The 12,285-nt window shown below is 39.2% G+C and overlaps 1 protein-coding gene across 1 annotated transcript in view; it reads right to left on the minus strand.

Annotated features, from left to right (window-relative positions):
- Positions 1 to 254: 254 nt before the first annotated feature.
- Positions 255 to 12,285, minus strand: part of LOC145994241 (uncharacterized) — a 507,503-nt gene continuing 495,472 nt past the window's right edge. Inside the window, exon 7 of the mRNA XM_083130343.1 lies at positions 255 to 1,328. Within this exon, the coding sequence (XP_082986469.1) occupies positions 255 to 1,328 (1,074 nt within the window). The remainder of the gene's footprint in view (positions 1,329 to 12,285) is intronic.

Here is a 12,285-nt window from a genome sequence, read left to right on the forward strand (position 1 = left end):
CAGTGATAAAGAGTATACCCAATAAAAACACTGGTTTAATGTGGACACCTTCGCAGTCACTGTAAACCACTTGGGTTTTATGAAGAAACTTTGCTACGCTTTCCCCACCTTAATATCTTATTGTCTTGAGGTACAACCCACCAGATGTTCTTGTGAATGAAGGCAATGACAAACACCTGGCCAATGACGTCAAGCCAGACGCTCAACTTGGTCCTGTACTACTTCTGGTCCGCAGGAAAGTCGAGCACCTCCACTCACCTCGACATTAGAACAAAGAACCACAGGAGCCAGCTTATCACTCCCAGGTCGTTCCTGAAACCTTTGCTGGAATTCTCTGGAACATTCGACGCTTCCAGATTCTCCTTCGTCACCTGCTCCTGGCACCTTCCTATCGAGTCCAGATCCAGAGATCCAATGGGTTTCCCGTTGTACTCCAAGGGGGATATGCAATAGTTCCTTTTGGTGAAGTCGGTGGTGTTGCCGAGGGGACTAACTAGAAGGCTGTGTAAGTGGCAGTCACATGGGAAGTGGTTCCCAGATACACTGAGCTGCCTGACGCCTTCGATGACCACCGCTCCAGCCGCTGGAGACTCCAGGAGGTGATTCCCGTGAAGACGTAGCGCTCCGACCCGGTTTCCAGCTTTCACCACAAACTCCTCGATGGAATCTATCTTATTGTTGAGGATATTCAGATTGTTCACCTGCACAAGACCTGAAAACGCCCCCTCCTTGATGATCCCAAGGTCAGATTCCTGTATCGACAGGACCTGCACCTTACTGAGCCCCCTGAACGTGTTCGTACCTAGATAGTTGAGGTCCATGAACGCAAGTTTCAAGAGACCAACAGTGTCCATACCTTTAAAGGAGTCGGCCTCTATCACTTTGATCCCCGAAGGAAAATTCAAGAACTCCACATTGGTAAGACCGGAAAAGGCTGCAGTTTCGACACGCACCATGGGGTTGTTGTTCAACATCAACATTTGAACATTCGAAGTACCTGCGAAGGCGTACCCTTCAACCTTCTTAATCCTATTGTGGCTGAGGTTGATTCGGCTGACGTTCTGTAGTCCAGCGAACGAAAACTCGGAAATCTTTTGCAGTGGAGTGTTCCTGATCGAGATTTCACGGAGACGGGACAGTCCCCTGAAGGCAAAAGGCTTTATGATTGATATGTTGTTACCGTCTAGTATTAGTCGTTGGAGGCTCTTGAGACCCAGGAAGGCGTCCGTCTTGATGACGTGGAAGTCGTTCTTCGTCAGGGAAAGGTGCTCCACCGTTGGTGGCAGCGACTTAGGAATCTCCGTCAGTCCTCCTGTGTTGCAGAGGACCTGCAAGCAGGTGAAGTCCACATTAGAAATGTCAAGAACGTCATGCAAAATGTGTCATGCAGAACATGTCATGCAAGGGAACAGTCATGCTATTTCTGTACCCACCTTTCCATCTACAGTCTCTTTAAAAAGTCCTGCAGGATTCTAAGAAGCTACAACTTTAAAGTAATAGGTTTATAACAATGAAATATTGTTATTTTACACAGAGGAAAATTTAAGATTTTGTTCTGCCCACACTGCTGAATGACGTGTGTGCAGGTGATCACGTGATTCCAAGATGGCGTCGATGCTGGATAAAGCTCCGGGGTCTTCCTTTTAGCACAACGGAAGGAGAACCTTGCGTTCTGACGTCACCGGGGAAGACTTTCATTATTACTATTTCTGCTAAGAGAATCAAACCTAACAACGTAGGCATTTCTCGTCTGACATCAGAACGCAAGGTTGTCCTCGTGTTGTCCGATATGGGATACCCAAACGCTCCGCAGAGGACAAACGTCTTGGCCAGCAAGATCACCAGACCTTACACCTTGCTATTACTGGCTGTGGGGACATGTATGCACAGAAAGCGACAGATCTTGACCACCTGAAGCGTGATGTGATTCTCAACATACCGGACAAGCACCATCAAAACGCAATTCTTGGATTCAAGTGAAGATTGCAAGAGTGTTTCGACGTGAACCAAACCACATCAAACATTATTTTTAAAGTTTCCTCTGTGTAACAAAACCATATTTGAAGACTGAAATTGGTAAACGCTGCAAGTGCCACAATAATTCAAACACCGTTTTCCACGTTAAACTGTGAAATGTGCCATGCTTTATAATGTGGTAGACGTGAAATGTGGCTGGTAACCCTCTAAGTAGTTCAACGGGTGTGTAAAGAGGTCACTAGTGTGCACGTTCTTACAGGTTGATGTGCGGAACGATGCGATTTCCCAACACTTTCGCTTTTGGCACTTACAACGTTCACCACTTTTAATCCTCATTTCATTGTAATATACCTATTGTTTTAAAAATTATAGGCTTTTTGAATCCTGCAGGACTTTTAAAACACACTGGAAACAGATGGAACCAAAACAATGATAAATTCATGCTTTAGGCGTAGCACGCGCTTGCGATTAAAAGTTGCTCTGGTTGAGCAACTTTTTTATCACTGGAATAGAACGGTATGGCAATGCGCACACTGGCAACTTTTAAATCGCGGCAACTAAAAAGTTACAGCATTCAAAGTGACGGAACTGTTGCCCGTCGTATAAATATATAACACACAGGTTGGAACTTGTTAGCGCACACTGGCGATTGTTTATCAGCCGACACAGCTGTCGGGCAAGGAAATCCCAGTGTAACGGGAAGTTCGCTGTTGTGCTGGGGACTGTATAGTCACCGCCAATAGAAATGGGACGCCTACATTCTGAAAAGATCGCTTCCTTGCAAGTCGTTCTGTGTATTGCCTAACTCTAAGGCGGTGGTAGAAGTTGAGTAACACATGACGTATTGCAGGCAAGCAAACATTTCAGGAGCTAGGTGCACCATTTTTATTGCCGGGGACTGTACAGTGTCGTTTGATACAGGAAGTCTTGTCAAATAAAGTTGCAAAGAGACGATTGAAAGGATATTTGGACAGGAACGAGATAGAAACGATATGGCTAGATTTGGGTGAGATCTTCGTAGAAAACTTGACTTGATAGAAGGTCAAAGGAATGACAAATTCGAATATGTTTTAAATAAATTAACATATTTTTAGTTCTGAATACAATATGAGTACTTTGTTGGGGTGGTTATCAGTTAACATTTGCACAAATGAAAACAATTTATGCATTATATATTGGCAACAATGAATGCCTTTAATATTTTCATGTATATTTTGATCTTAAGCCAGATAGAAGTGTCACTGTGTCAGAAGTGTGAAAAGAAAATATAAAAATAGGCCTATGAGCTATACAGAACGGAAGGTAGACATTTTCGTTTATTTTTCGTTACACAGACTTTGAAAAATTGTTCTCAACAACAACAGTGACACTGAAATGACCATAACAATGAAACAATGAAACTAACGTACGAAAAATGGAAATTTCTTTCACTGATAATTTCCATTCTTTCTTCAAGTTCTGATTTTACTCTGAAATTTAAGTCACAATTAGTCATAATGCAATGTTAGTTAAAGGAAACAGTCCCTCCACAACTACTTAAGTTTGAAAAGAAAAGAAAAGCTCGTAGAAACAGAAACATTTCCTAGTAAAAGAACGTAATGTCACTCAAATCAGGCAACTATTTTATCGTTAGTGCACGCTACACCTTAACCACACTTCAAATCTAGGACATAAATCCTTAACAATACGGCTTATTGGTAAACATTCACCAACGTTTTATCAAAAAGTCGCCAGATGGCAGCTCAAGAAAGAAAGTTTAATTCTGTGGTAAAACTCACTACTTTGCTGTCAATGTACTTCACCATACAAAGAGAATATTTAAACTTTTTGAAAGAAAAAAGGATTTATATTTTTACACGTTCAGTTCACCGATCAAAATGTAAATATTAATTTGTATTTACTCTCCTTTAAAAGCACATAGCACATAAGCATATATATATAGTATATATATATATATATATATAGCAGATTGACTAAAATACACGCTAATGGTTCTTGGAGCGCAACACAAATAAAGATATAGAAATCAATGTGGTGCAAACTTTGCCGTAGAAATTTCTATGAATTTATTTTATAATAATCAAAGTAAAAACTCAAAATTTCTTAACTCTTCGATGGTCTTTGTATCTTACAGACCAATAGAAGATTCTCTCAAACTGGAATTTTAAGTACCAAAATGTTGAAAAATGTGCATGCATTATTCTATAGGAATATACGTGATATATCCTAATGACCACATTCATACTTGGTTCTTGGCCTCCCCGATGGCGTAGTGGTAACGTCGTCGCCTTGTAATCAAGGGTGGAGATAATACCTGGTGGAGAAAAATGGCACAGTGGTTCGGATACCACTTTAAACTGTAGGCCCAGTCCTGATTAGCTTTCTGTGCGGAAAGTGGACTTAAAAAAAACAATACTTAAATCATATTTGGTTCTTGTTATTCCCAATTCATATCCATAAATATTACTAGCATATCCACAACATGTTCTAAACGTGTCTATGATTTTTGGTAATGTTTAAATTTTGTAATCTGCGATATAACATGAAACTGTTCATGTTTTAAACACATAGTCCTCATATGATTCTCTTCAATTCACACATATCCATTGTGCACCTGAAACCGTGAAATTACACCTAGCTCTATAGGCAACCCACCAACACCTTGTGCTTGTTGGGTTGCCTAGTATAAAATGTTGTCCTGAAACTTTTGGTAAAAGCTGTACAGTCACCGGCAATAAAAAAAGGCACGCCTACGGAGGTAATAGAAGTTGCCATTGAAAATTTGCTATAAAAATCCACTCAGAACCGTAGAGTTAGGCAACACACACAACGCCTTACAGTAAATCGAGTATTCAGGATTTAGGTATCACATTTCTATTGCCGGCGAGTGTACATGGGGGATACGTTTTGTGTGTGTGTGTGTGTGTGTGTGTGTGTGTGTGTGTGTATATATATATATATATATATATATATATATATATATATATATATATATATATATATATATATATATATATATATATATATATATTAATGTATGTGTGAATGTACAGGGTGTCTCATAAGTAATAGCGCAAACTGACACAGGTGAAAGTACTCGATAATAGAAGCAAAAAGTCAGTAAACATGGGTCTGCAAACGAGCCGTTTTCGAGATAATCGCGAATGTGCGATTACAAGCCGCCACTGATTTCATTGTTTGTAAACGTCGTCCTAGTTGGTAAAATGCTAATAATGTGTGCGAGTGTGTGAGTACAAGCCGTCATTGATTGCATTTTGTAAACACCGAGTGCTTTACTCCTTGCGAGGTCCGAGGTTTGTTTTATTGGTATTTTACCAACTAGGACGACGTTTACAAACACTGAAGTCAGTGACGGTTTGTAATCGCACATTCGCGATTATCTCGAACACTGCTCGTTTGCAGACCCATGTTTACTGAGACCTTTTTTGCTTCTATTATCGTGTACTTTCACCTGTGTCAGTTTTCGCTATTTCTTTTGAGACACCCTGTATATACTCTCGAGTGAGAGAGACTTTCAGGGGAAGTACAGGTAACTCGTCGCATGTTTTGTAAGGTGGTCTATTAAATATGGGTAGTTTGTTGAGTTCCTTTTTTATTCATCCTTGAAATGCGTTCAATAATTTATGACCACCCTGTATTAGAAGACCGGCTGTTTTAACTGTCTAGTGCTTATGTACAAGGGCAGAACAAAGTAAGAAAGGCTACACAAAACAATTCCAAGCATCGCGTGGCGATCATTTCTGCTTTCTCTATTCTCCGCTGATGGCCAAAACCACACTCAGACGCCCTCCAAGCAGAAGAGACAGGCACAACGACTGGAGAGAATTGCATTTGTGCTGGAGGACGTGCAGAGACGTCGGCAAACACGACAAGACCTGAAGTCGCGTTCCCTCGTAAGCTCTTCAAGGGGCAAGAACTTAACAGAACAGGAGGAGAGGCCTCTTAAGAGAGGTCCCGAGGGAAGAACAAGATGTTTTCTCAACATTCAGTTCGGGGGACGGGAGAGGACGAAAAAAAAAGAAAAGAAGAAGAAGAAAAAAGGCCCTTGAGGTTGTGGGGACGTCCACCACAGTTTTGCGTCGACAGTCACTTCGGCGTCTCCTGGGGAATCATGGGTGGGTAAATTTATGTGATGGGTTTGACTTCTGGTGGCAAAATTTTTCGGCAACGCGGGGGCGGGTTGCATTTCTTGCCCCGCCCTTCCCCCCTGCTCTTCGACCAATTTTGGTTTTTGTGTTCTCTGCGAGATGGGACGAGACAAAAAAAAATATACTGCCGGCGAGAAGAAAGGAGGAGTAACGACAAGCAATATTGTCGAAGCTGAGACTTTTGTGGAGACGTAGAGAGGAAGCATTCTGCCACAGTGGAAAGAAGATATTGCCAAAATCTTTCCGCTAAACATGGATTCAGTGGCGTTCCCAGTGTTTTCAAAAGGGGGGGAGGGTTATGTACACTGTTTTAGCAAGGTTGTTAAAGGTCCAAGAACACATAAATTCTAATAGGTTCTACAGGGTTCGCAACTGGACCGGAACTTTTCCTCTCGAACAAATTAAAATTCGGTCCAAGTTGAGTATTGTTTCATTGAAAAAAAAGGTTCCTGGACCGTATTTTAATTGATCAGAAAAAGGTTCCTGGACCGTATTTTAATTGATCAGAAAAAAGGTTCCTGGACCGTATTTTAATTGATCAGAAAAAAGGTTCCTGAACCGTATTTTAATTGATCAGAAAAAAGGTTCCTGGACCGTATTTTATTTGATCAGAAAAAAGGTTCCTGGACCGTATTTTAATTGATCAGAAAAAGGTTCCTGGACCGTATTTTAATTGATCAGAAAAAAGGTTCCTGGACCGTATTTTAATTGATCAGAAAAAAGGTTCCTGGACCGTATTTTAATTGATCAGAAAAAAGGTTCCTGGACCGTATTTTAATTGATCAGAAAAAGGTTCCTGGACCGTATTTTAATTGATCAGAAAAAAGGTTCCTGGACCGTATTTTAATTGATCAGAAAAAAGGTTCCTGGACCGTATTTTAATTGATCAGAAAAAAGGTTCCTGGACCGTATTTTAATTGATCAGAAAAAAGGTTCCTGGACCGTATTTTAATTGATCAGAAAAAAGGTTCCTGGACCGTATTTTAATTGATCAGAAAAAGGTTCCTGGACCGTATTTTAATTGATCAGAAAAAAGGTTCCTGGACCGTATTTTAATTGATCAGAAAAAAGGTTCCTGGACCGTATTTTAATTGATCAGAAAAAGGTTCCTGGACCGTATTTTAATTGATCAGAAAAAAGGTTCCTGGACCGTATTTTAATTGATCAGAAAAAGGTTCCTGGACCGTATTTTAATTGATCAGAAAAAAGTTCCTGGACCGTATTTTAATTGATCAGAAAAAGGTTCCTGGACCGTATTTTAATTGATCAGAAAAAAGGTTCCTGGACCGTATTTAAATTGATCCGCAGAAAAGGCTCCTGGACCGAATTGAAATTGGTCCGGAAAGAAAATGTTCCTGAACCGAACTGAAATGCTTTACAGATAGAAAGGTTCTTTACGGTCCAGAACCCATTTACGTTTGCTGATTTTCTCTCCTGGACCGAAATAGAATTTATTTAAAATTCCTGGACCTTAAAAAACCTTCATTTTGCCATCTCTTTCTGTAAGGGATGAACTTCTGGTAAGGCCCCCAAGAGTCAACCTTACTTCCGCGCAATGCATCCCGGTAACTACTTCCGCAGGCCAACGAGGCTCTGGCGGCTGAACCTACGACCAGTATAATCCTCTGTAGAACTGAGTGCTGTCCTGTTTTGTCCTTGTGATTGCTGAGTGGTCCTATACAACCTCAGCTTTTAACTTAGGTAAGGTTATTTTAGTCCTCGCAGACAGTAAAATTTCAGTTCTTATTTACTAGTGGATGAATGAATTAATTTTAAAAATTGAGTAATTGAGTTTTTAGATACTTTTTTATGTGCCTGCCTCAATTTTGTTTTAATTAATGGGTTTATCACCATATAACGTGACGAGCCGAAGAGCCGATAATATACAAATCAATCAATCAATCAATCATATCTTCCTGCCTTTGATGTCCTGTTCTGTTAGGAATACTTGACAAAGGGGGGGGGGGAGTCTATGACTCGCACCAAACCCCGCCTGGCGCGCCACTGTTTCGACTGGAATATGAATGTATTGCATCATTACTACTAGGGTCAAAGCTGCGAAGCCCCTCTTGAATGATCAGATATATCAGCTAGATTAGAATAGGGTAAACTTACTTGAAATAAGAAAAAATTACAACTCGATTGTAATTTTCAATCGTATTTTGTTTTCAAGTTATATTTGTAACTACAGTTAGTTCATACCAGATTGTCATACTCTTAGCTAGACTGGGATAATCTTTATTCACAAATTCAGGCTAAACTTAATTAAGGATCATTTAAAAAAGGGTTAGAGGTAGAAATATTCTATACGTGGATATTTTACTACTTCTCAATTCTTCCAATTTGAAACTGGTAGTAATGATGACCCAATCTTGTGTGATACAACAATTTGCAAACATTATCTTTCATTTTATAGCTATTACAAATTTTTAACGTTCTTTCAGTAAGAATAACAGGATTTCAATTGAAAATTGTTATTAATAAATGAAGAAGGAACTCTATTATTTCTATCTGTATTAGAACACAATTATTGAGCGGAAAATTCATGTAAGAATGCTACTAAATTTGACATTTAGCATGCTTTTTCAGCTAAATGAAGTTCTATATCTTGCTGCCATCTAGGAGGCACGATAGATTTGATAGTTTCAATTCTATTACTTTTTAACGTCGCGCTTTTAAAATTAGAAATAAATGTTCAATTAACGCATAGTAAAGTGTTACCTGCGGATGATTGCATAGCCAAATTACCAACCTTAAACTAACATAAATGCTTCCAAAAAAATCTTATGGCATTTTTAATAGCAGACAATACTTTACACGAAAGCATTTCCTGTAGCATTACGGTCAGCGTATTTACAAACCCTATAGTGCTACAGAACCTCCAGCGATATGTGGCTTCTCATTGGCTCTCATTCCTCAAGTTAATCCAGTGTTCCCTCAAGGTAACGCTAGATGGCAGGGTTGAAATTGACAATGTTGATTTAAGAGATCCATCCCAACAAGATAAGAAAGCCCTTCAAACTGAGATTAATTTTGAGCGCATTTTTTAAAAAAATTAAGGCTTTGAAAGACAGAAAATCAGAACTCTTCTAGAAGTTAATGGTTTTCTTATTTAAAGTCACATTAGTGCAAACCTTGTAACTACTTATGCGTATATTTTCTATGCCACGTCCATGGTTGATTATACAGATATGGATTTATTTAGTATATTTCAAGATTCCAAGATATGAAATTTCTCCTTTAATGCAGTAATTACTTCGTATAAGCTACAAGCGCTTTCAGATATATGAACATTATTATTCACGATGGCTTCATATTGATTTTTATCACCTGAAAACGATTCAAATACATTTTTAACATTTTTTTCCATTCAAATATATATTTCTTAATATAATTTCGACAATTTGATTAAAAATTTTATTTCTAATTAATCACGAGTCTGATCTTTCCATACTTATCCGTAAACAGACAAACAAGGAACGACGGACAAGGAACATAAAACTCTTCCGGTGCGCACAGCCAATAAGACAGCGATATGTACAGTGGGATCCGTGAGTATTATCGTGCAAATTGTCCATCACCATGTTCGTGCACTTTATTTGACCCAATAACAGCTTCAAGAATGAAAAGAAAACTCAAAACAAGCTGTTGACAACGTCTGCACCAGCATACATAAAAATTCATCGCTTTAAAATACACAGGATGAAAGAGAAAAAATAATGAAAATAGTCGTGGACAATTTGCACGGTAATACTCATAGATCCCACTGTACCTCTGGTTCTGCAGCAGTCTAGGGTTTGTAAATACGCTTACGGTTAGCATTTGCGATTGCAATGCGAAGCGTGCAGAGAACGTTTCACTGGCGGCGATTAGGGGGGCAAGGGGTGGCAACTGCCCCCCCCTCACTTTTCGCCAATTTTGCCCCCGCACTATGCTAAACCTTATATACAAATGGAAATATACTGTCCTTGCCCCCCCAGTTTTTGGCACCTTGACCCCTTCCGGTTATGGAACCCAATTACCGCCACTGTAAGATAATATATTACAGCTCGAAAGGCATAATACTAGCAAGTGCACGGTGTTTACAATTGAAACGACTAATTTATTCCTCCGTACATGTACTGTATACGGTATGAAGTATATATTTGAGCAGTGCCATTGATTTGTACTTAATACCTTTACATGGGAAAAATTATTCCTCTCCGTTGAATAGTTATCGGCTTCTATAAACGTGAAGTGATACATTGCTTACATACCACGCGGCCGCCATTACAACTTCACTCGTAACCTAGAGGTCCCTTCTGATTGGCTATGCTACGAAAAATGCTACGGAAATAGGACCCAATCTATCCTTGAGAAATGCTATGAAATATGCCATGGCATCTGAAAGATTTTTCACTTTAGACGGTAGTAATTTGGTTTTGGCATAAATGTTAAGAAAAATGCTAATGAAAATGCTTTCATCTAATAGCGGACCTAAGAGACGAGACTGGAGCAACAACTTTGAATTTGAGTTTTTGTTTTTTTAAAGTCTACTTTATGCACAAATAGGTAAATCGGGACTGGACCTGCAGTTTAAAGTGCGATTTCAGCCGTTATGTGCCTTCACAGGGTATCGGACCCGGGACCCCATGTGCAAACGAGAGCGCTCTCCCACAAATTCAGCGGGTTGCCCACGTCTTTTTTTTTACACATAAATGCCTCATTTACCTCGTATGATTGGACATTTATTGCACTTCAGAGCGCAAAATTGACAACTTCAGTATGACGGCAAATTCCTTAACAAAACATGCCACTTTGTTTACAAACGTTTGTTTACCTTTCCGTGGTCCTCCTCCAAACTGAGAGGTTAGCTGAACTTCCTTTGCCGTTCTGGCTCCCTAGAGGTCCGAATATTGACAAGAGAAATGCTGTTTCAGAGTCTTTTGCTCGGTCATTGTTGAAACTGCCTTGTTTCATAGATTAAGTGTACACTGCATCACAACAATCCACTACCAGTCTTACGACAACGGGGAGCTTGTTACTTGGAGTACTGGTGTTAGCAATGGATTCAATGTCATGCAAGAAATATTAATTTCCCTAAATTATAGAAAATGATTTCCTAGTTATTGATATTGTACTTATTGATTTTTGAAAAAGTGGTAGAAATACTTTTGAAAGATATCAGAAAAACGTTTGGAATAGTGGTAGAAAAACTCTTGAAAGAGTGGTAGAAAAACTCTTGGAAGAGTGTTAGAAAAACTCTTGTTGGAAGAGTGTTAGAAAGAAACTCTTGTTGGAAGAGTGTTAGAAAAAAAACTCTTGTTGGAAGAGTGTTAGAAAAAAACTCTTGTTGGAAGAGTGTTAGAAAAACTTTTGGAAGTTTGGTAAAAATGTTATTGAAAGAGTGGTGAAAACACTTTTGAAAAATTCGTAGAAACTCTTGGAAGAATGATAGAAACAGTTTCGGAAGAGTCGTAGAAAAAGTTTTGGAAGAGTGGTAGAAAAGCTCTTGGAAGAGTGGTAGAAAAACTCCTGGAACAGTGGTAAAACAGTTTTGGAAGTGTGGTAGAAAAACTCTTGGAATAGTGGTAGAAACAGTTTTCGAAGTGTGGTAAAAAAGCTCTTGGAAGAGTGGTAGGTACAGTTTTTGAAGAGTGGTAGAAATGCTCTTGTAAGAGAGGTAGAACGACCTTTAGAAGAGCCACGTGCGTTGAGAGGTAAACAGTCCTGCAGGGAAAGTTGCCCTCCTTTTGGACGACTGGTAGAAACACTTTTCGAAGAGTGTCAAAAAAAAATTGGAAGAATGTTAAAAATACTTTTGGAAGAGTGTTAAAAAGACTTTTGGAAGAGTGGTAAAATAGTTTTGGAAGAGTGGTAAAACGACTTTTGGAAGAGTGGTAAAACAACGTTTGGAAGAGTGGTAAAACGACTTTTGGAAGAGTGGTAAAATACTTTTCGAAGAGTGGTAAAAAGGCTTTTGGAAGAGTGGTAAAAAGGCTTTTGGAAGAGTGGTAAAACGACTTTTGGAAGAGTGGTAAAAATACTTTTTCGAAGAGTGCTAAAAGATTTTTCGAAGAGTGCTAAAATATTTTTTTGAAGAGTGCTAAAAGATTTTTTGGGAAAGCGCTAGAAACGAGCCTAGAACAAACACGACTGT

Source organism: Lepisma saccharinum, chromosome 10 (genome assembly GCF_977018435.1).
Source record: "Lepisma saccharinum chromosome 10, izLepSacc3.1, whole genome shotgun sequence".
NCBI lineage: Eukaryota > Metazoa > Arthropoda > Insecta > Zygentoma > Lepismatidae > Lepisma > Lepisma saccharinum.